The 25,042-nt window shown below is 40.6% G+C and overlaps 1 protein-coding gene across 2 annotated transcripts in view; it reads right to left on the bottom strand.

Annotated features, from left to right (window-relative positions):
- MRC1 (mannose receptor C-type 1) overlaps positions 1–25,042 on the bottom strand; it is a 103,477-nt gene that overhangs the window by 71,586 nt on the left and 6,849 nt on the right. For both annotated transcript variants that reach the window (XM_063610096.1, XM_055296683.2), the window contains exons 2-4: positions 16,967–17,368; positions 12,755–12,928; positions 6,566–6,730 (exon numbers count right to left, since the gene is read on the bottom strand). In XM_063610096.1, the coding sequence (XP_063466166.1) occupies positions 6,566–6,730; positions 12,755–12,928; positions 16,967–17,231 (604 nt within the window). In that variant the 5' untranslated portion in view covers positions 17,232–17,368. The remainder of the gene's footprint in view (positions 1–6,565; positions 6,731–12,754; positions 12,929–16,966; positions 17,369–25,042) is intronic.

Here is a 25,042-nt window from a genome sequence, read left to right as displayed (position 1 = left end):
CTTCAAACCCCATCATCTTGACTATTATCTACTTTCTCAAGGATAGTGTAAAGTCTTCTTGTGTGAATATGACTAGGTGTTACCTCCACTGCATATTTCAAAACTTATTCTAAGAATTTTATTTTATGACTTTTTAAAGTCAAGTTCTTTTCTTTGTTAAAATGATGATTAAATACTAATCACTAGTGCTTATGCTAACACCAAGGATGCTTTGCTTAAGCAGTTAAGAAGTCAAAATTACAACGTTTCAAATTCTGTACTAGGACTGATGTGGAAGTCATAAAACCAGAAACAACACTGACCTCAGCTCTGCAGCGGGAAACACTCTAACCTATTATTACCGCTATCTTTATTTTTTTTTTTTTTTTAAGATGGAGTCTCGCACTGTCGCCCAGGCTGGAGTTCAGTGGCGCAATCTCCACTCACTGCAACCTCCTTCTCTCAGGTTCACGCGATTCTCTTGCCTCAGCCTCCGGAGTAGCTGGGATTACAGGTGACTGCCACCACGCCTGGTTATTTTTTTTTTTTTTTTTTTTTTTTTTTTTTGTATTTTTAGGAGCAATGAGATTTCACTATGTTGGCCAGGCTGGTCTCAAACTCCTGACCTCAGGTGAACCGCCCACCTCAGACTCCCAATATGCTGGGATTACATGCATGAGCCACCATACCCGGCCAGCTCTATCTTTTTTAAAATCGTCAATGAGAATTCTCTGTTCTGAGTTATTTTAATTGATTAAAAGCAATTAATTAAAATAAAAACTATCCTTTGGCTTTTAAAAACATTTTTAAAATTTATTTTTATTTTTTAGAGATGGAGTCTCACTATGGTGCTCAGGTTGCTCTCAAACTCCTGGGTCTAAGCGTTCCTCCTACCTCAGTTTCCTAGGTAGCTGGGACTACAGGGTGCACACCGCTATACTCAACAACCTTTAAAAAAAATTCTTTAAAGTTGTACTAACTTGAATATAATTATCTGTCTACTTGCACAGATGTATTCTACAGGACATGCTCCTAAAAGTAGCATTTTAATACTAGCTATTCCCAAAACCAATTGACTCTGGGATTTTAAAAAACTTAATTAAGAAAATAAGTGTACTTAAGTTTTAAAAATTATAAATAATTCGCTGATTAAAGAAGAATTGAAGTAGATATTGAGACTGCATGACTAAATTACTATGTTTGGCATGATGAGAAACGATAATAGCTCTTTAAGAGAATTATCTTTTGACATTTTTTACCAGCTCTAAGTACTTACAAACTTGCCTTGAAGAACTGAATTAGTTAATACTTTTGAAAACAAGGCCTGACATATGGTATATGCCCAATAAATGTAAGTTACTACTGTTATTATTACTATTACTATTATTATTATCAATAGCTTCATATTGAATTAAGGTTGGCAAAAGGTGTGACTTAGAAGCAAAATTCAAACCTTGGGTTAAAATATATCTCTTAAAGCATATGAGTGTTGTCCACAAATAATTTTCTCTAATATGCTTTTGTAATTTTATAAAAGAGCAGACCAAAATATTTTAGTATTGCCGCACAAAGCAACAATTCCGCATGCTAAATTTTTGTTGTTTTGTTTCCAGACACCAACTCAAACCAGAAATTTTTTTGTACAGTTGGGATCTTACTATAGTGCCCAGGCTGGTCTCGAACTCCTGAACTCAAACAATCCTCCCACCTCAGCCTCCCAAAGCACTGGGATTACAGGCGCGAGCCACTGTGCCCAGCCTCACATGCTCAAGGTGTAACTTTTCTGCATATATTGTCTGAAATGGTTATACACCAACTTTTGAACTTAGATGTAACAGAAGATACACAAATGTCCAATATTACACTGGTTTTTTTTATTTTCTTTTTTTTTTTTTTAATTGAGGTCCAATGTGTTTTTCAGGCAGTACCAAAGGAAATGGGTAAAAACAATCGGGGAAACAAGCCAAATTTCACTTCCTATATCTTATTTCAGTTCTGTAAATCCTCATCCTGCACATATGGAGCCATAAATCTGATTCAGGACTCAGAGACTCCATAGAACGTCCGAGCATTTTTCAGGGTAGAAACAGAAGGGAAGATGATAAAACAGCTGTGGGTAGTGTGCAAACGTGTTGCCGGGCAGAAACATTTCACCTGGCAGATAATATGAAATCAGATCACCACCAATCTGGAATACATTTACTGGAGCCAGGAAATGTTGACAAAATTAAGGGTTCTCATCAGTGCTTTGGGAACCAGCAGATCCCCGGGTGTTCTCTGCGTGAGACACAGGCAGGGTGAAATGGAAGACAGGGCTGAATTCCAGTTCAGCTGTTTTCTAAACGGGAGGCATTAAGCAAGTTTCCTAACTTCTCCCTCCTAGTCTGTTATCTCATCTATACAGTGGGGCTAATAATATTCATTCATGAGGCTGCTGCGGGCTTTAGAACTAAAGCCCAGAATCTAGTACATGGTAGCTCTTCAGTAATTGGCAGACAAGTTAATTAGAGTCATCAAACCAGGTTCTACATTTTTAAAAAATGATACTGACTCTGGCCGAGCATGGTGGCTCACGCCTGTAATCCCAGCACTTTGGTAGGCTGAGGCTGGTAGATAGCTGAGCTCAGGAGTTCAAAACCATCCTGGGCAACATGGTGAAACCCCGTGTCTACTAAAATACAAAAAAATAGCCAGGCTTGGTGGCACATGCCTGTAGCCCCAGCTACTCAGGAGGCTGAGGCACGAGAATCACTTAAGTCCTGGTGCCACTGCACTCCAGCCTAGGCGACAGAGTGAGACTCTGTCTTAAAAAAAAAAAAAAAAAAAAAAACATACTGGCTTTTCAAAACCCTCACATAAAAGAAAACTTATTTTAAAAGTGCAAATATTTTGTAGGTTGTTTTTTCATTTTAATGGCATATTTTCCAAAATAGAGTGGATCGCCATCACACACTCACATCACTGTTTTCCAGATTATTCCCCAATATATCTCAATCAACACCGAGTGTCATCCCTTTCTTTGAAATAAGCAGTGGGGAGGGAATATCTTTCCCTTACTTTTTAAATTCACTGTCAGACTTTTTCTTGTCCTAATGCCTGACATTTTTTACTTAAAGAAAGGCAGGAAGTACTACAAATCTCATTAGAGATGCCATTCTTATCCAGATGCCAGCGAAAATTTGCTGACTGAAATTCCGGAGGCTTGGATAAGATTCAAGTAAGTAACTGAGGTGAACCCAGCCTCTAGATCTCCTGGGGCTTGTTTGCTGTCCTGATAGACAAGAAAAGCCCTGGCTGATTAGGGAAGCATTTCCTGCAGCCCGAGTCTGATAGCAGAGTCCGGGGATCAGGAAGTGAGTCTGTGCTTGGACAAAGCCGCTGTCCGCTCACATCACTGGCTCCTTCTCTGTAGCTGGTGGAGAGCGCACAAAGTAACCTGTGCTCTGTCCCTGGGCTTCCAAGAGATAACATACCCCATAAACAAATTCAAACACAAAAACCAAAAACACACCAACTGAAACCATTTCACCTCTGCACCTCTGACATATTTTCTTTCCTTTTTTTTTAATTGTTATTTATTTACTATTTTTTGAGACAAGTTTCACTCTTGTTGCCCAGGCTGGAGTGCAATGGTGCGATCTCAACTCACTGCAACCTCCACCTCCCAGGTTCAAGCTTTCTCCTGCCTCAGCCTCCCGAGTAGCTGGGATTACAGGAGCCTGCCACCATGCCCAGCTCATTTTTTGTATTTTTAGTAGAGATGGGATTTCACCATATTGGCCAAGCGGGTCTCAAACTCCTGACCTCAGGTGATCCACCCACCTCGGCCTCCCAAAGTGCTGGGAATACAAGGGTGAGCCACTGTGCCCAAACCACCTCTGATACATTTTCTCTCGTGCCTGCAAGTCTGCCCAAATAACCACAGGACTGCCTCGAATCATCTTTTCTATTCCTTAATCATCTACATAAATTTACTTTTGTCTATTCTGCACTTTCTCCTCTTCCTCCTTATTTTTGTGCATGGTTGTAAATATGAATCACTCTGATTCTTTGTGTTCCACTGTTAGAAGGGTCCCACAGGCCAATGCAAAACAGAATAATTGAGCAGACAGAGGAAGAACCCTATCTCTAAGATTATGAATCCACAGTGACATCATATTGCTTTTCTATCCTCAGTCTCCTTAATAATAACTTACAGGAGAGATGTGTTCTGGTTGGTGACGGGTGTCATCTGAAAATAGCTGGAAAAAGGTAGGTGCTAAGAAAGGAGGCAAGGTAGGGAGTGTGCTCTTGCCCTTGTATTGGTTCACACACATTAGCTCTTTTAACAGACAAGGTCACCAAAGTACAGGTGCCTCAGGAAATCCCCACAAGCTCCCCCAGTTTCACAGAGCTCGGACCTAGGCAGTCTGGCTCCAGAATCTTTGCTCTTAGCCCCTCTGTTCTGCTGCCTGGTGTTAGCACCTGGACACAGCAGGAACTAACACAGTGTTTTGCCAGATACGGTCTTTCAACCAGCTGCCCCAGAATCACCCGGGAGTTTGACAAAAGGCAGATTCTTGTGCCCTGTGTCACACCTACTGATCTAGAGTCCTCGGGGTCTGGGCCCAGGTATCATCACTTTAACAGAATTCCAAGGTGATGAGTAAGCCTCTTCACCCAGAAGAACCACTGCATTTACTGTCTTCTTGCCATGAACTGTCTAGTTTTCCAAACAGGAGACTGAATTTCTAAGTATTTCTATTTTGCTGCGTGTTAACGTGTCAGTCAGCAAACGTTTGGTGAGACTCTTCCTTGGAAGGCTCTGTGTGAACCTCCTTGGGGGAAGAGGGGGCATAGATATTCACAAGACATTCCCTGTTTTCAGCTGTTTCCCCCTCTGACGCGATCTCCACACGGCCTTGTTTGCTTTACGTGCAGGACTTACTATAATTGGTACCTATTCATTTGTTTGTTTTCTTGTTTACATCTGTTTCTTCCCATTGGACTTTAAGATGCGTGTGGACAAGACAGGGTCAGCTTTGATGTCCCCAGGACCTAGCACAAAGCCTGGCACATGGGTACCAGATATCTTGGGAATGAATGAATGAGTAAATAAATAATAACAAATTAATGAATTTACAGTGTTGTCAAGGAAGCAGGACATATGTGTAAGTAGCTATTATATGAATAAAAGTGGTAATAAGCAAATAAGAGAAATGCAGATGGAAATAGAACTGCATTTCAACTGTATACAATTGTGAGAATTCCAGGCAAAAGAAATGACATGGGAAAAGATGTGAGGGTGAGAATGGATGAGGAAAAACACGGAATCCAAGACTGACTTTTCTTTTGTCGGGACTGCAAAATGCAAGACCAGGAACGGTACAGATGTTTGGCAGATGGCAATCTTGAATGTCAGGCAAAATGTATTTTGTTAATTATTTGATGGGAGATGAGAAGCCACAAGGGGTTTTTTGAACATGGCAGTCATAGGAGCAGAGACAGATTAATATTAATCTAGCTGTGTCCAGAGAAACTGGAGGGAGGAGATTTTGGGGGCCAGAAATCAGGAATGCTTTTGCTCCCACACTAATTTCTGGTCCGAATCTCTCTGTTTCCCCAAGTGTATATTTTAGAAGCTAAAACAGATACTCTCTTCTCAAGCAAACTTTAGCCCTTTTAGTCTTCACAGTCTAATAAGAACAGATATTTTAAAAACAAACACATTGGCCAGGCACGGTGGCTCACGCTTGGAATCCCAGCATTTTGGGAGGCGAGGCGGGTGGATCACCTGAGGCCAGGAGTTCATGACCAGCCTGGCCAACCTAGTGAAACCCCAACTCTACTAAAAATACAAAAAATTAGCTGGGCACGATGGCAAGCACCTGTAATCCCAGCTACTTGGGAGGCTGAGGCAGGAGAATCACCTGAACCGGGGAGGCGGAGGATACAGTGAGACGAGATCACATCACTGCACTCCAGTCTGGGCTACGAGAGGGAAACTCCATCTCAAAACAAAACAAAACAAAACAACACAACAACAAAAGCGAACACATTGTGGAAAGAGTATCAATAAAACCTGAAAACCGGTAGAGCCTAGGGGTTCGAGGGACAGGAGGCTAAAAGAACTCGGGGTTTCAGGGTTTCAGGGTTTCAAAGCAGCCTCTGACTTGCCCCTGCCGGTGGTAGCAGTGTTTTAATTTATCATTTTGACCTCTATGAGGCTAATGAAAGACCTATGGCTTCAGATTAGACCTGGATGATGGATACTTGACCAGGATTGTTCCACTGCCTTGCATCCAAGAACAACATCATTAATCGATTGTGGCATCTTTTACTCTGATTCTAGATTAGCTCTCAGAATCCTTCTTAGCACTGGCTCTAGAGACTCTTACAACCAATAGTTGGCTCAGGAGATGAGAGCTATTTGCCATCCCTGTTGTCATTTTCAGGGTACAGATTTGTCATGACATCTGCATAAACTGCTTAAGAACTGCTTCTGTCATAACATCTATAAACACTTGTGCTGTTGACTTCTAAGTTAAATTATATAAAAATAAAGCAGTCATGATTTTACTTGCGACTTTTCTTTTCATGTCATTACCTGTCAGGTATGTTTGCTCATGTATCTCTGTGAAGCTCAGGAGCTCAGCATTCTGTTGTTGGCAGCTTTTCCTCGCCTGGTGCCACGTTAAAGCGGATTTGGAGTTTATCTGGTAGGAAATGCTGGTCAGCGGGTCTTTATTCCATAAGCTTTCACTGCCCTCAACTGTGAAAGAAATCAGATGGAATTTGGTTCATTAGGCATAGAAAACACTTCCAGTGAACAGTATTATTTAAACCAGCCTAGGAGCATTTTTGCCTGAAGCACTTTCTTTGTTTCCTTTCTTTTTTTTCCTCCCCCAGCTTCTACTTCTTCCTTTTTTTTTTTTTTTTTTTTTTTTTTTTTTTGAGACAGAGTCTTGCTCTGTTGTCGAGGCTGGAGTGCAGTGCTGTGATTGTGATTTTGGCTCACTGTACCCTCCAACTCCTGGGGTTAAACAATCATCCCACCTCAGTTTACCGAGTAGCTGGGACTGCAGGCATACACCACCATGCCTGGCTAATTTTTTAAATTTTTGCAGAAATGAGGTCTCTCTATGTGGCCCAGCCTAGTCTAAAACTCCTGTTCTCAAGCCATTCTCCTGCCTCGGCTTCCCAAAGTGCTAGTATTACAAAGGTGAGCTACCATGCCTGGACTGTTTTACTTGTTTTTAAGGTGCCTTTGAGATTTTCTTTACTCCTAAAATGGAGTAGGAGGTGGGGGATGAGGTTTCAAAGGATCAACTACATCCAGTCACTTCCACGCGCCTAAAGAAAGAAAGGCAGGCACCATTTCCCTTTCCGGATCAATTGAGTTGGGAAGTGAGACAAATATAAAGACAATAGATCTTGGATACTACAAAAGGTGGGAGGGTGGGAGGGTGAGGATTCAAAAATTATCTATTGGGTACAATGTTCACAGTTCGGGTACCCAGACTTTGCCATGATGCAATATATGCAAGCAAGACATCTGCACATATACCCCCTAAATATATAAAAATAAAAATAGCCAGGTGCGGTGGCTCACGCCTGTAATCCCAGCACTTTGGGAGGCCGAAGCAGGCAGATCACGAGATCAGGAGATCGAGATCATCCTAACACAGTGAAACCCCGTCTCTACTAAAAATACAAAAAAAAATTAGCTGGGCATGCTGGCCGGCGGCTGTAGTCCCAGCTACTCCGGAGGCTGAGGCAGAAGAATGGCGTGAACCCGGGAGGTGGAGCTTGCAGTGAGCCGAGATCGCGCCACTGCACTCCAGCCTGGGAGACAGAAGGAGACTCCATCTCAAAAAATAAATAAATAAATAAAAAGAAAACATGGTTTGTTTTGTTTTGTTTTGTTTTGTTTTGTTTTGTTTTGTTTGAGACAGAGTCTCGCTCTGTCACCCAGGCTGGAGTGCAGTGGCGCAATCTCTGCTCACTGCAAGCTCCACCTCCCGGGTTCACGCCATTCTCCTGCCTCAGCCTCCCCAGCAGCTGGGACTACAGGCGCCTGCCACCACGCCCGGCTAATTTTTGTATTTTTAGTAGAGACGGGGTTTCACCATGTTAGCCAGGGTGGTCTCGATCTCCTGACCTTGTGATCCACCCACCTCAGCCTCCCAAAGTGGATAAAACATGTTTTAAAAGAACAGATACCAGCCCAAATTCCTTGATCTAGTAAAGTAAGGCAGGGGAAACAAAGAAAATAAATGTACATCTTCTCAGCAGGTGGATATTTTGCCTTTGTCTGCACATTCTAGTTTGGTCTTTCTGGAAGCATAAGGTTGTCAGCAGGGAAGGTCACGGACTCCTGCAGACAGACTGGCCTGAGCCTGCACCTGAGGTCCTATCGCTCACTGGAGACTTGACTTCAGATAAATTATTAACTTTTGGAGTCTCGTTTTCTCATTGCTACAATATATTTAATACAGGTGGAGCTCTTAGCAATGGCAAATGTTGCTTGTAACTTTTTCATTCCACAGAGTAAAAAATCACAAGCTGATTTCTTCCTTTGCTATTTGATGATTCCTAATAAATTCCATAAACCTGGTTGTACTCTATAAGTGGCCAATGATATACAGATAAATATTATTGATAGTTTTTCACATATACGGTGTTTGCGAAGCTAGTAAACAAATGAAATATTTTGGCATGCTTCATGTAGTGAATATTTCTTTTTTCTTTTTAATAATATAAAATTCTGCTTCAAAGCCACGTGAAGTAATAATCTTTTCATTTATTTGTAAGGAAAAAAGGAAGTATTATATAACTTCTCTGAAAATGTTCTGAGAAATACTCAATTTACTAAGAAATTAGGCAATTTTCCATAAGCACACAGCCTACACTCTTGTAACTCTTAACTGTATCTAATTGCCCTTTATATCTGATGAGGAAGCGATCATCGACCTTTTTGTAATATGCAAACCGCACACCATGATATGAAACTTGTGGTCCCATGACATATCGAAGAGGAAGAAAACATATCAAAATTTGATTCAGGCAACAGCATAGAAATTTTTAAGATGCTTTAACTACAAAATCATTATATGCTTATATAAAAATAAATTTGAATCAGTAATGCTAAATTTAAATTATAATGATCTGAGGTTTTGCTAGTTTCATGTCTATGTCGGTGAGACCATCCAAATAAGACTAATTTGGGGTATATTTGAAGATAGAGATGTCTTAAACAACTCGTTTTAGACAAGTGGAGGAAGGTTTTGTTTATAATATGGTAGAAAATGCCGGGTGCCATGGCTCACAACTGCAATCCCAGCACTTTGGAGTCCGAGGTGGGCGGATCACGAGGTTAGGAGTTCGAGATCAGCCTGACCAACATGGTGAAACTCCGTCTCTACTAAAAATACAAAAAAAAAAAAAAAAAAAAAAAAAATTAGCCAGGTATGGTGGCACACGCCTGTAATCCCAGCTACTCAGGATGCTGAGGCAGGAGAATCGCTTGAACCCAGGAGGCAGAGGTTGCAGTGAGCCGAGATCATGCCACTGCACTCCAGCCTCAGTGACAGAGCAAGACTCTGTCTCCAAAAATATATATATATAGTAGAAAATGTGAGATATAAAAATGGGTTTTGTTGTTGTTGTTTTTTTAACCTAGGAATGGAGGCAAGTGACATAAATGATGTAAGAAGGAAATGCAATTGACCTTTCACTTAAAGAAAGTATATTTTAAACCAAGGGATTTAAACCTATTTCTCAATGAATGTTTAGGTTTGCTGATTGCATACCGTCTCCCCAAGGAGTTCAAATTCCCACAGTAAACCAACACAACTAATGCTGGAAGCTAAAGTTGCTACAGAGAATTGAGAGAACCAAGACTTTTCCTTTTCCTGTTCTCATGATACTTGAAAATAAATGTCTACATGGAAGGAAAGCATTACAATAAACAATGCAACGGACAATGGAGAGCATCTATTAAGTGTTACTAGGTTAATAACTGGTTCCTCATCCTCCTGTATAAAACCTGCCAGTTTTAAGGCTGATATAAAATAAAATGCTCGTCTGGGCACAGTGGCTCACACCTGTAATCCCAACACTTTGAGAGGCTGAGGTTGGTGGATCATTTGAGGTCAGGAGTTTGACACCAGCCTGGGCAACATGGTGAAACCCCTTCTCTACTAAAAATACAAAAACTAGCCAGGCATCATGCTGGGTGCCTGTAATCCCAGCTACTCAGGAGGCTGAGGCAGGAGAATCACTTGAGCCTGGGAGGCAGAGGTTGTGATGAGCCAAGATCACGCTAATGCACTCCAGTCTGGATGACAGAGTGAGACCCTGTCTCAAAAATAAATAAATAAATAAATAAAATAAAAACTCTTTGGAAAGGAATACAAAATGCAACAGACTGGAAAACTATAAAGCCCTTTAAGAAAGATCTTAAATGTACAAAATGTGCTTTAAAATGTTAATGTATATTGAAATCAAATCAATTTAATTTCTATGATTATTTTACATTTAACAGGAAAAAATACATAATTTGACAGTGAAGGCATAAATACAAGTAATAAGACTAAAAAATTATTCCACTGAACAAACTCAATGTACGTCTCCAACACACATCCAAGGATTTCCAAGGTTGCGAGTTTTCTTTGTGATTAGTAACTTACCATTTGTCCTCAACATTTCATTCATGAAATCACACATTCATCTAACTCCTTTGTCAATTTCACTTATGTGGAAGATGCTATAGTTGGACCCGTGAAATATATACCCTTAAGAAACTCCATGAAACGGATTAAGAAAATATCATTCCCATTAAGTAAAGGAGAAAGACACTTTCCATCACTTGAAAACCAAGTATTGCTTTATCTTAGAAAAAAATTGCTCAAAGTGTTTCAGACAAAAATACTTCGAATACAAAAATTCGACATCTATAAACCTTGAATGGAAATCAAATGTCTTTCTAAAGATTGACATAAGAGAGACAAATAGAACTACCTCAGTTAAGACTGAGAGAGCATTGTCTCTATGAACAGAAAGCCTATGGGCTTTTGTGAGTATTCATTCGGATTGGAGAGACTGCACTCTGAAGACAACTGCAATAGTATATGGGGCTCAGAAATTAAATTGACTTTTAGTGGGATAATTAGGGATTATAAATCCAGAGAGATAAATAAGGACAATTCTTAGAATTCTGGCTTTTGTTCGTCAAACTCAGATATTTTTGTAATTATACTGTTTTACAATAATGCTTGAAATAGTGTGATTACGTGTGGATTTGTGGTCTGGAAAGTTGAGTTGTGATAGTTGTGAGTCTATTATGACTCAGGTGGTGTCACAATCATCCCAGACCATATCGAATGCTCTTTGCTCTGCCCAGTCCCTTTGCAGGGCAGCAGGAGAAAGAGTTCTGGGTGATACCAGGAAACAAGAGCTGCTCTGATCTGGTCTAAAGTAGCAGGTGAGAGGTGGGGGGTAAGAAGTCTGGGACAGGTGGAGCCAGCATCAGGAAGAGGGTGTCTGGTGATGGGGAACGTGAAGCAAAGAGGAATATTTCCTTTTCCTCTTTCCTCAGCCCCAGCTCTGCCTTGCAACATGATGCCCTCCTCCACCCCACCTAAAATCTGCTTCACTGTTTGCTTACAGATTTTTAAGCATGGGAGAACACCAAGAATTCATCTGTTCTGGGGCTTTCCCACTAAGATAATGCAATACTGCTTATTTTGCATCCTTGCAATAAAACTTGAATTTTCATTTTTAAGAAACCTTCAAGCATATAAATTACCCAGTTCTATTGATTTCTAGCTGTGTGAAACTAAATGGCACTCTTCTTAATTTAAATGTAAGAAGAGTATCATGACTATCATTTTCACTGTGAAGAACCCTTTTGATGACATTGATAGAAAATTCAGGACCTTCACGTATTTCTCCATCAAACCACATGCTTGTGGCTTCCATTGAATTCTGTTTTTGATCTATGGTTTCATAAAGGTAAGGCATTTCAGAGATGAGAAAATAATAGCATGCCTACCTACCTCCAGTGTTAAGTATATATTATACCGCGTACAGGATGATTTTCGCTGAGTAACTGATAGTTGGTAAAAATAAAGAGGTCATGGCCGGGTGCGGTGGCTCATGCCTGTAATCCCAACACTTTGGGAGGCCAAGGCGGGCGGATCACCAGGTCAGGAGATCGAGACCATCCTGGCTAAAATGGTGAAACCCCGTCTCTACTAAAAATACAAAAAATTTGCAGGGCGTGGTGGTGGGCGCCTGACTCCCAGCTACTCGAGAGGCTGAGGCAGGAGAATGGCATGAACCCAGGAGGTGGAGCTTGCAGTGAGTGGAGATTGCGCCACTGCACTCCAGCCTGGGTGACAGAGAGAGACTCCGTCTCAATAAATAAATAAATAAAGAGGTCACTTGATGGAGGGAATGTTGGGACCATGGGGGTGCAGTCTAGTCCTGTTAGCATGATCTCAGGGAATGCTGAGATAGTAGGGGTGAGTCTAGTCTTACTGGCAAAATCAAAATACACATACAAAGCCTACAGTATAAAGTCCATCATCTGTGTCCTAGTCTTCAGCCAATAGAGATCATTTTCTCCACTGAAAAATGGAAATAATGACATCTGTAAAGCGCTGTAGTAGGTACAGTGAGGTCATAAATGTGAAATAACTTTGGGGAAAAATGCTCTAGATAAATTCAAGGTCTTTCACTACATTATCAGACTAAATGTGCCCAACTTTTCTTGGTGATAAACAGTACTTACATTTCAATGGACAATATCCAAATAGCTTGTCTGTGTCATAGTCAGTAGTGGTTCCACACCAGAGCCATCCATCTGACCGCCCAGCACTCGTGCAATCTGCGTACCACTTGTTTTCAAACTTGAACGGGAATGCACAGGTTGCTCCATTGGCGTTTCCTAGTAGCGTATACATGGCTGGAAAAACATATTGACTTGAACTTGGAATGTGAGTGATATTTCTGAACAATGACTTTCCAATAAGAAGTCTACTGAAGGAATGGGTCTTACTCTTCTGATCACACTTGGTGCACTCACACAGGGATTTTGTTGTTGTTGTTGTTATTTTTTTTCCTTCTCCTTCTACCCTAGTCTTTTCCTGGGTACATAGAGCAGTCTGTACTTAGCAAATAACTCTTAGTACCACTTCATTTCCACTGTATTTTGGAACATTTTCAAATGAGACTAATTTGTTAAGCTGTACCATTTGAACATGTTCAAATGGTACAATTCAAAGTGGTACCAGTAACAGTGGAAAATGAAGTGGTACTAGTTAAAGTGTTAATAATAACTCATAGTACCACTTCATTTTCCACTGTCTTTTCCTCCTTCCTCTACTGACACCAGCTTTAACTTCTGAATTTCCTCTGAAACAGTTCTTTCTCTTGATTGGAATCATGGAGCTTTGGAATCTCTAGATAAAAAAATAATCTTAAACCTGTATAGCCCAAACACACAGTCAATACTTAAATCCCCTCCAACCACTTCTTGTCAAGCCAGCCTTCACCTGAGTTCCTCAACAATGACCATAAGGAAAGATAGACATTTTGGCATTGTTCTCTAATCCCTATCATGAAAAGAAACCACTCAAAACTGTTAGATACCATCTACAATCAAGGTTTTTCTTTTCAACAAGTGAAGGCCAACAGATTGAGTGGGAAGCTCTGGGTTCAACTAGAAATGTTAATTGAAACAAACACAGAATCATTGTTGATTATGGTTTGGTTTAAGCCAAAAAGGTTAAGGAAGCTCATCTCTTCACTAAGAACCAAACAGTGCACATAGCTACATTGTCCAGTATGTTTAAAGTCTCCATCTTTGTAGAGATAACAACTTTTTACATTAAAGTATTTGACCTCTTGCCACCAACTGATATTCAGAATTTACCCTAGGTAGGAATTCTCCATTACATTTTGTAGATTCTATGACTTGAAAAGTTATTAGCTGGGCGCAGTGCCTCACGCTTGTAACCCCAGCACTTTGAGAGGCCAAGGCAGGCGGATCACTAGAGGTCAGGAATTGAAATCAGCCTAGCCAAAATGGTGAAACCCTGTCTCCACTAAAAATAGAAAAATTAGCCGGGCATGGTGGCAGGCACCTGTAATCCCAACTACTCAGGAGGCTGAGGCAGGAGAATCGCTTGAACCTGGGAGGCGGAGGTTGCCGTGAGCCGAGATCACACCACTGTACTCCAGTTTGGGTGACAGAGTGAGACTCTGTCTCAAAAAATAAATCTTAAAAAGAAGGAAGAAAAATTTCTTAAAAGACATTAGTCATTCTGATATTATAAAGCTTGTAAAACGTAGCACATAGTAAGAGCACAATAATGTGAGTTATTGACCTCTTTTCTTTTTCCTTTACTCATTGTAATTATCAAGACCTCTTTAAATATTATGTTTATTTTTAATGACCTCAAAATTCCTTTTTTGTCAATAAGGTCACTGTTAATAACTTTAAAATGCTATTCTAGCTTTAGTTCCACTAAGTTATGGGAATGGTCTCCAAATCATATATTGTATTAGGAACATGCTGTATTCAGAAATAATTGTGCCATTCTTAGTCACTGGGATAACCATTTCTTCGTACAAAGGAAACCAGTCAAGGCCACCTTGGGGTTAGTTGTACTGTTCATCACTAGCCAAGAAATGCTCAGTGCTGGATTTATAGATGCCAATGAGATATAGCTTTATTTACTTATTTTATTTTTGAGACAGGATCTCACTCTGTCACACAGGCTGCAGTAGGTGGTGCAATTATGGCTCACTGCAGCCTCAATTCCCTGGGCTCAAGTAATCCTCCCACCTCAGCCTCCTGAATACCTCGGACTACAGGTGCACACCACAGTACCAAGCTTATTTTTACATTTTGTTTAGGTCTCACTAGGTTGCCCAAGCTGGTCTTGAACCCCTGAAATCAAGTGATCCTCTCGCCTTAGCCTCCCAAGGTGCTGGGATTACAGGCATGAGCCACCACATCTGCCAGCTTTATTAACTAACTCTATTTAATAATTACTTAGCCATTCTATACACCCAACACTGATGAGGCCAAAAGAACCCCAACTACCTCACTGACACATCATGTAACTGCAGTCAATTTGTCTTCTTCTTGGAGTCTGAACTTCCTAATAACCATCAAATCCATTTAAGTCTACAATTCTGGTTCCATTCTTCCAAAATAATTCCTATTTTCAAAAAGTTCCACAATTCCACCCCCTCCCCCATGTTCTCATCAGAGATACAGAGACCCTACAATACATCCTCTCGACACTGTCTTCAGTTCTAATGTGTGTTCCCAATCTCATGGTCACTCTGCGGAGCTAGAACTGAGGAGCAGGATCATCTTAAGTGCTGGGAGATCTTTGGAGAGTATGCAAAATGTAGTCAATAGACCCTATGCTGCAGAATCACCCAGGTCTTCATAGAAATCATTGAATAGATTCCTGGGCTTTTTACCGATATGTGTATTAAGAATCTAGTAGAAGGGTGTGCTTAGGATCTGTATTTTTAACAAACTCTCCAAGTGATTCTTAAGCATATTAAAGTTTGAGAACTGTTAGCCCAAACCCTATGCATATTTGTCTCAAAACCAGTGGGGAAACAGAAAGGGTAGGGGGTGAGGGAAGTATAATATTATATTTTAAAATAAAATAAAAATCCGATTTCTTAGCACCAATCTTCCTCAAGTTAAACTCCTCAATTAGCACAACTGTCCCATCTGTGGAATTTGACTCGGTCAAGTTTAATTCACTCTTCTCCTTCCTTGTAATTTTCTGTTGAGTTTCTCCTGAAAGGTTTTTTTGTGTTCACTTAGCTTACCTCTCATATCACTTTTAAACCTATATTATGTTTGAAAAATGCTTCAAAATAACTTATTTCTGAGCCCTTCTCTCACTGTACTTCAATTCCTACTCTCTCCTCTTCTGTATCTAGATGGAAAATAGAAAGCTCACAAATTATTGCCTTATAAAGAACTAAATTGCTATGCTCAGTCTTAGCTGAGATAAGCTAGGTTCAACCAATCTTAGTAGCCCAGTAACACAACAATTTTGGAAACAGGTTATCTCTTGTCCCCAAAAGTAGGCTCTTTCTCTGACCTTGAGGTTGTTCTAGATGACACTTCACAATAACCAAGTATCCAAACCTAAAATGTGATTTTAACATCATCTCACTCAAGAGACCAGCCTTTGTAACAAGGCTTCAAGTTGTGTTGTATTTTTGTTTTGTTTTCTGTGCAGCCACCACATAGTGAAATTTGGTCAACATAAGAAAGAACTAAATACCCTGATTTTATTTAACCTTCAAGAGGTCAAGAAACCAACTATATATAAGAGGATTCTTCCCACCGCATTGGAGGTATCACCTTCTCTGATGGCTAAGTAGACTGCATATTAATTTACAAGCTAATCCTTCACATTTTATAATCTTCTGATTATTACAGTCTCTACCCATAACCTGACAAAATAAATCAGAAACATTTAGAATCCCATGTCGCCAAGGGATCTGCTGAGATTTCATCTTAGGCAATCTAAATTGGGAAAGAATGTTCTATGGATCATTTTTCCAGGGATAACTTAAAGGAAAAGAAATATTTGGCTAAACGTATTTATCACTACAACTTTATAAGGTTAACTAGAAGGCTTTGGGTCAAAGACTACAATGAAAATGATTTTCTGAAAAATGTAGCCCATAGTTAAAAAAATAAAACCTCAGAGAAAGTTAAAAGAATGCCTTCCCATTAAGTAAAAATAGCTAAAGTATCATTCAGGACTTTTTAACCACATTTATGCACCATCATGTCCTCAGAGTAGTCCTACAGAATAGTTGAAAACACAAAGATGCTGATCAACTGATATTTCTAGTACACGCCAAACAAGAACATGATGAGTTTCTTGAATTAGGTTCTAACTAAGAAGACGAGAAAATTTCGACACAAAGGTAAAAATTCCAGGCATCTCACCTTCATAACCTCTAGAGCATAGATTGTCTGTGGTTCCGTAGATCTTCCACCTGCTCCATAAACCCGATCCCTTGTAGAGCATAATATTCCTTTCTTGTCTATTGCCATAGTTAAAAAATAAATCTTCTCCTTTGATCCCCAAAAGTGTGTCATTTTTGCACTCCCATTTCTGAAATTCGCTTTTTGAGTCACAGGCATAGAGAGTGATAGCAACCCAGTCCGTTTTTGATGGCACTCCCAGGCATAATTTAAATGCAACATTCATAATCTGAGATTCGGACACCCATCGGAATTTCTGTGATTCAGCATCCTGGTTGCAAGCTGCAGTTTGGACGGCACTGGGACTTATTGCATCCACACAGCGCTTGTGATCTTCATTATAGATTAAAAATTGCCTGGTGTCTGTTTAAAAAGACAGAAGCAGGAAAAGAAGAAGAAAGCAAGCATGGGTAAGTGGATTCATGTAACAAGGACAATCTTTGAGGTCAAATTTTCCAACTCTTCTATTTCCCTAAAGACTTAACATTGCAGGAAAAGAGGTACTGATGACTGAGCCTGGGCCAGCTCTCTTTGAGAATCCCTGAAGCTGGAGGGAGAACCTGGACTGAGGGCCTGCCAAGGTACCAGCACTCAGCTGGATGTCCTCAAAATCTCCTAGTTCACTGTGAGGAGTCTCATGCAAAGGCCCACCTTACATGCCCAAGATTTGTCCAGGAGTGGAACATACAAGGCAGAAAATAGAAAGGAATAATATCAACTGGGAAAAGAAAATTTGTGTAATATGAATAAACTGAAAAATTAAACGCATGTATGTCCTAGAAAAGGTATGTGTCTGTTTGTTGTTTTTAAAGGACAAGGTCTCACTCTGTTGCTTAGGCTGGAGTGCAGTGGTGCAATCATGGCTCACTGTAGCTTCCAACTTCTGGGCTCAAGTGATCCTCCTGCCTCAGCCTCCCAAGTAGCTGGGACTACAGGCTTGCACCACCTTAACCAACTAATTTTTTATTTTTTGTAGAGATGGAGTCACTGTGTTGCCTAAGCTGGTCTTGAACTACTGGCTTCAAGCAATCTTCCCACTTCAGCCTCTCAAAGAGCTAGGATCACAAGTGGGAGCCATGTCGCCTGGACTAGAATAGGATTTTGAAGTGTGACACATCTCAACACATTGTGGTATTATTTGTTAATAATTTAATAGTGAAGTTTGCAATAAAGGATAAATCAATGTAAGTTTTATATCATTGGAGAGAATATTTTATGAGAATAACTTTAAAAATAACATTTTTTATATTTGTAATTTGGAACTGGTGATTTCAGTAAATATGTAAGGATGGCTTATACTTAACAGCACATAGCTGCTAGCTGGCAAAACGGAACTTCCTCTTGCAAAAGAGGAAAAAAGGATCTGGTAAGCATTTTTTTTCCTTTAATTAAATCAAAATTGAGTTCATGTAGGGATTTCTCTCTTTTCTTTATTGTTAAGGAATATAGAAATGAAAGTAACTGAATGCTTTAATTTTGTGACACAAACATAAACACATTTTGTGAAGTTTTCCTAAATTCCATGTACTCACCTTGTTCTTTCAAAATGAGCTGGCAGTAGTGCAGATGTTTGAGGTTCTGACTAAATGAGCTCATTATTTTTAATTAAATAATTCCAGCAAAATCAAACAAAGTTAGAATCAGACCACTAGTAGAGTCCTTCAGTGTTTCCAAAGCCTTTTTGAAGCCGTATTCTATTTCCTGTTCTGAACGCCCCAAGGAGATTAGCACCACTTACACTCTGAGATCAGTTCTAGACCCATAAGCTTAAAGCTTATAATAAATGTTTGCCTCAAAAGGTTTTCCCTTGACATGCTCCTCTATATGCTCTTGTCCACACTAGTTCCAGATCTCCTGCCTCTCTCCTACCTTGAAATGATCATCTCATCTTTAAAAAAAAAAAAAAAAAAAAAACCTTTATAGCAACATCCAATCTGGTGCTTGATCAAATATCTGGGTGCCAAGACCCAGCCATGTTGACACATAAAATTAACCACTGCGGTATATTTTTGGGTAAAGCCGGTAGATTTCACTATTGCCTTAGAATGCAAACACAAGCTGAAAATCCAGGAAGATTCCTAGGTTTTTAGCTTATGGATCTCAGGGGATGATGGTGCCAAGAATGAGAAAGAGAAGTTTGGATGTTACGCATTAAATGCTGTCTTACTTAGAGTGAGTAAGACTTACTCTCGCTGCCTCTATGCCACCTGGATTCCTAGTTCTCTGCAACTTCACACCTCTGCCTGGCCTCCTCTGCTGGGTTACTCATTCATGCTACTTTCATTTCTTGGAATCCGAACTCAGTAAAGCCTGGATCCGGACACCTGCCTCTGCTGGCTTCTCTGCAGTTGACATCTGTCCACCGAACATACAATACCTGTCCCAATCTCCTCCCGTCTAGCTGAGCTTCCTTCCACACTCGATCTCATTTTGTAACTGCTCGTGCCCTAGTGGGACAAAATGAGTAATTTTCTACCTTGGCAATAAAATGAGAATTTTGATAATATAGGGCTTTGCTCACAATGAAACATGGGAAATAGGAAAATAAAAACGATTTTTTAAAAAACAGTGACTATGATCATTTACTTTATGCAAAGGTAAATTATCTTCTCTAATCTCAAAATGTGACGAACTCTGAAACTTTTGCCATAGATTTATGTAAACTCCACCATACTAGCCTCTAAATGTAATGTAACTTGTTTGTGCTATTCTACCTACTGTTTTTTTTTTAACCTGGACTTATCTTCCACTTTTCAGATAGCTTTGCTTAGTAATACCTCATTGTTAATAATAGTAAATATATCTTCCACCTTATACTTTGGCCATTTTCATTGTATTGTCAAATAACAGTCTTATTAACTGGTCAAATTCAGTCAATTAACCGGTTGGTAATCAGTCTTTTAAGAGAAGGCATCTTTATGCACGAATAATCTTCCTCCTTCAGATGTTTTTATACTTGTTTGACTTTTATATGTCTAATTTTTATCTGAGTCCACCTTAATTTCACTTTAAGACAGCGTTTAATGAGTAACATCCAAACTTCTCTTTCTCATTCTTGGCACCACCATCCCCTGAGATCCATAAGATAAAACCTTGGAGTCTTCCTGGATTTTCAGCTTGTTTTTGCATTCTAAGACAATAGTGAAATCTACCGGCTCTACCCAAAAATACACTGCAGTGGTTAATTTTATGTGTCCACATGGCTGGGTCTTGGCACCCAGATATTTGATCAAGCACCAGACTGGATGTTGTTATAAAGGAATTTTTTTAAAGATGAGATGATCATTTCAATCAGCTAACTTTGAGTGAAGCAGCTCACCCTCCTCAGTGTGGGTGGGCCTCATCCAATCAGGCGAAGATCTTAAGAGAAACAAGCTGAAGAAGAAGAAAAAGGGGGAATTCCCTGAAGAATGAATTCTGCCTCTGGACTGCTTTATTTCTGTTTTTGTTTGTTCATCTGTTTTCGAGACAGGATCTTGCTCTGTTGCCCAAGCTAAAGTGCAGTAGTGCAATCACAGCTCACTGCAGCTTTGAATTCCTGGGCCCAAGCAATCCTCCCACTTCAGCCTCCCGAGTAGCTGGGACTACAGACCTGTGCCACCACACCAGCTAATATTTTTTATTTTTAGTAGAGACAGGGGTGTCACTTTGTTGCCTAGGTTGGTCTCAAACTCCTGGGCTCAAGTGATCCTCCCGCCTCGACCTCCCAAACTGCTGAGATTACAGGCATGGGCCACCTCGCCCAGTTCTAGACTGCTTCAGTCTCAAACTGCAATATCAATTCTCTCCTGAGTTTCCCGCATACTCCTCTACCCCTGCAGGTTTTGGACTTGCCAGCTTCCACGATTGCGTGAGCCAATTCCTTAAATAAGTCTCTCTCTCTCCCTCTCTCCACCCTCCTCTTCCCTGTGTACACACACACACACACACACACACACACACAACTCTGACTTAATACACATACCCTAATTCATTCTCTTTGCTCCATTTCCACCATCCCAGGCCAAGCCACCATGGTCTGGCTCTAGTCTTCCTCTCTTGAAAATGGAATCATCGAAAAAGATAACACCTGATCTCCCAGTTTTCTGGGAGGAGCCGGGCCTGACTTGTCACCTGATGCCAAATTGCAAAACCTACCTAATATAATAGGTGGTCTTCACTGAGCTACCTACAAGAGTGAGATTTCTTTCTGTTTTTCCCCTCTCTTTTGCAGATTGCCTGTGATGTACACCATACTCTGGTTGAATGTTCACTCAATAATAAAATTCTTTTCTTTCTCATCTACCTTTATAGAGAGGTTTTCTGGGTGGGAAGGAGATTGGATTTCTAATTACAAGTTCTCAACAACTTAAACCTTGCAAAAGGGAACACCTGTACCCAGGAAAAATACATTCAGCCCCTATATCATTGTTTATTAGAAAGGGAACAGTGACCTATCAGCCCTCACTACCAACTACACCACCTTTCAGCTCCTCAAACCCTCCAGGCTCACTTCCGCATTAGTGACTGCATGTTTTGAGTTCCCTCTTCTTGGGATGCTCACTAAGGTCATAGCTCAAGTGTCAACTTTCCTTTTCTTTCTTTCTTTGAGACTGACCCTTGCTATTTCACCCAGGCTGGAGTAGAGTGGCGCCATCTTGGCTCACTGCAACCTCGGCCTCCTGATTTCAAACTATTCTCCTGCCTCAGCTCCCCAAGTAGCTGGGATTACAGGTGCATGTCACCACGCCCAGCTAATTTTCGTATTTTTAGTAGAGGTAGAGTTTCACCACGTTGGCCAGGCTGGTCTCGAACTTCTGACCTCAAGTGATCCACCCACCTCGGCCTCCCAAAGTGTTGGGATTACAGGTGAGAGCCACTGCGCCCGGCCAAGTGTCAACATCTTAGCAGGCTGATCATCCTAACTCATTTTATTCTTTTATTTACCATATAATATCCATAACCATCTTAAAATATATTCTTCTTCAATTTGTTTACTAATGCTCTGTCTGTAGTCCCCTACTGGAATGTAAATTTCATGAGATGAGGTACTTGATCTTTCTGATTTAGTGCTGCAGTCCCTCTTTGGGGAGCATAAATAATCTCTCAACAAGTAATTAGTTGAATGAATGAAAGAATGTTTATTAAAGCAGAAGCATCTTGACCAGTAACCCAGATAAATTATTTATCTAATGACAGATGGATGATTACAGGTATACTGAATATTCGTTTGTCCCCCTGAAAGCTTATTTTTACTGAAGAGAAATTTAGAAATGTGTATACTTACAAAAAGAGTACTTGGAAATGAAAAGGTTCTATTTCAATACACACTTATCTATTCTTGTTTCCTTTATTTATCTTTTGCCATTAGGAAGCAGTGTAAGTTTGATATTGCCTTTGCCAGACAATACAAGGAAATGTAAAATTATTGCTCTATGGTGATACATTCATCGTGCATTATTCTTCTCCCCCAGTAATCAGCATGTCATTTTGCTTTTATCATCATCTCTGCAACACGTCTGACTTAAAATGTCATACTTCTTCCTCTGAAGGCATATTTAAGACATTGGCCAAAAAGCAGCTTGTGGCATTTTTACCAATATTAACCACACTAACATTTATAAACATCCTATTTTTGTCCATACTAATTATGTTTTTGTAACAGAAATACAGCAAAGATGAACGGATCAACACAGTCGGTTGCTGTTTTCATTTCTCTGCAATCTCATTTGTAGGATCGAATATGTGAGTTTCTTTTTTTAATCCTTACACATCAGAAATTTATTTCCAGAATTGCAGTGATTCTCCTTCCATTCTAACTTGATCTTACTAATCTCACATTGATTTTTCAACAAATATTTGACAAACAATGACCACATGCCAGATGCTATGCCAATGACAATACAAAGACAAACGAAAGAGATAAGTTTCCTGCCACGCAGAGCACACTCTCTGCTGTGGTTAACTCCAGGGGCAAAAATATCAAGGGCCAAAATACATTTAATAAAGAAGCAGCAAGTTTCAACCCAATATCTCAGGTTAAAAATGATTAAAGACTAAACATCCAGTAACATAGGTGTGGATTTTGTTGTTGTTGTTGTTGTTGTTGTTGTTTTTGTTTTGTTTTTTGAGACACAGTCACTCTGTCGCCAGGCTGGAGTGCAGTGGTGTGATCTCAGCTCACTGCAACCTCTGCCTCCCAGGTTCAAGCGATTCTCGTGCCTCAGCCTCCTGAGTAGCTGGGACTACAGGCATGTGCCACCACACCCGGCTAATTTTTGTATTTTTAGTAGAGACGAGGTTTCACCATGTTGGCCAGGGGCTAATTTTTGTATTTTTAGTAGAGACGAGGTTTCACCATGTTGGCCAGGCTGTTCTCAAACTCCTGATCTCAAGTGATCCACCTGCCGCGGCCTCCCGAAGTGCTGGGATTACAGGCGTGAGCCACCGCGCCTGGCCTGGATTTTCTTTTAAGCATTTTTAAAATTAGTCCACGACATTGAGCAAGTCATTAAATTCCCAAGCCTACTAGCAAAGAAAATTAGGTTATTAAAGGTGATTGCTCAGGGTGATAAGTATGATATGCTACATTTTCTTATAGATTTTTAGATTTTCCTGACTATCAGCAAATAAAATGCTGACACTGGAACACAAAAGACAGTAACTTCTGGAAGACAGAGAAGCCAGATAAGAGGAAAAGCAGCAAGTAGCTGTAGCAGATGCCTCCAGATTTATACTATTTCTCCTTGGCCTTCACTATTTAGGTGCATGCAGGACCCACTCCCAAATGCCAGCACCACGTCTTTTGGCTTGGGGGCCTATTCTGGCTATCAGTGCCCGCTAGGCTCAAACATGGCACAAATTAGATGGGTCAGAAAACGAATGCCCTATAGGAGGAGGCCTTCATCAGAGGCCAAGGAGAACTGCTGAAGGCTCTAAATCTCTTGCACCTTGGAAGGGATGAGTCCGAGGCACCCATTCCACACCATCGCCCAGAGCTCCTACGCTCCATTGCCCACAGCGGTCACTGGGTGTCCACACACCTTCCCTTTCTGTCTCACTTCCCCGTTCCCCTGCCAGTGTTTCCTGGGCTCACTTCCCAAATAAACTAACTTGCCCTCAAACCAGAGTGCAATTGTCTGTGGAAAGCTTCTTGGGGAACCCAAACTAAGAAATATGTTCACCAGCCTCAGTTAAATAAATGTACCTATGCTTTCCCCAAAGACCCCAAATTAAGTGAAAAACAAATATTTACCCTGCATCTAGTACATTCAAGAAGCTATGCCAGGTGCTGGGGGCTGATGGGGGGTGTTAGTCAGAGTCTTAGTCTAAGAAATGTTGAACAAGAGGCCAAAGCAGGCAGATCACCTGAGGTCAGGAGTTTGAGATCAGCCTGGCCAACATGGCGGAACCGTGTCTCTACCAAAAATACAAAAATTAGCTGATGTAGTGGTGCATGTCTGTAATCCCAGCTATGAGGGGCTAAGGCAGGAGAATCTCTTGAACCCACAAGGCGGAGCTTGCACTGAGCCAAGATCGTGCCACTGCACTCCAGCCTGTGCGACAGAGCAAGACACCGTGTCAAAAAAAAAAAGAAAGAAAAGAAATGTTGAACAATAGAAAAAAATGGAGAATTACTTCATTTGTCACTTTGATCCTTCATTCAGACCCAAAATATTCAGGGAGACTACTGATTTAGGTCATTGCAATTGGCCATTTGGAAAAAATACAAAATATGAACCCAGTATGGGTCTGCCTGCAAGGACAAAACAGAGGCCAAGAAACTCTTCCAACTTCCCTCCTACCACGTTAAAGATACGAATATCTACACCTTCCCGGGGCCATTCACCCCCATATCAGTAGAAGAGGCTTCCTTCCTCCTGCCGACCACCATACCCGTGTCCTGGATCCCGAACCCTCCTACCTGTCCACAGCTAGTTTCTCCTCTCACTCCTATTTCTTCAGCCTTTGAATGCCAGCCTCTCCAGATCCCCCTTAAGATAAATAAACAAAACCCTTTACTAGGTAAGAAGCTGACACTACACTGCTCTTTCTTCT

Source organism: Symphalangus syndactylus, chromosome 10 (assembly GCF_028878055.3).
Source record: "Symphalangus syndactylus isolate Jambi chromosome 10, NHGRI_mSymSyn1-v2.1_pri, whole genome shotgun sequence".
Lineage (NCBI taxonomy): Eukaryota > Metazoa > Chordata > Mammalia > Primates > Hylobatidae > Symphalangus > Symphalangus syndactylus.
Note: the sequence above shows the minus strand (reverse complement) of the source record. Positions and strands in the feature narration are given on the sequence as shown.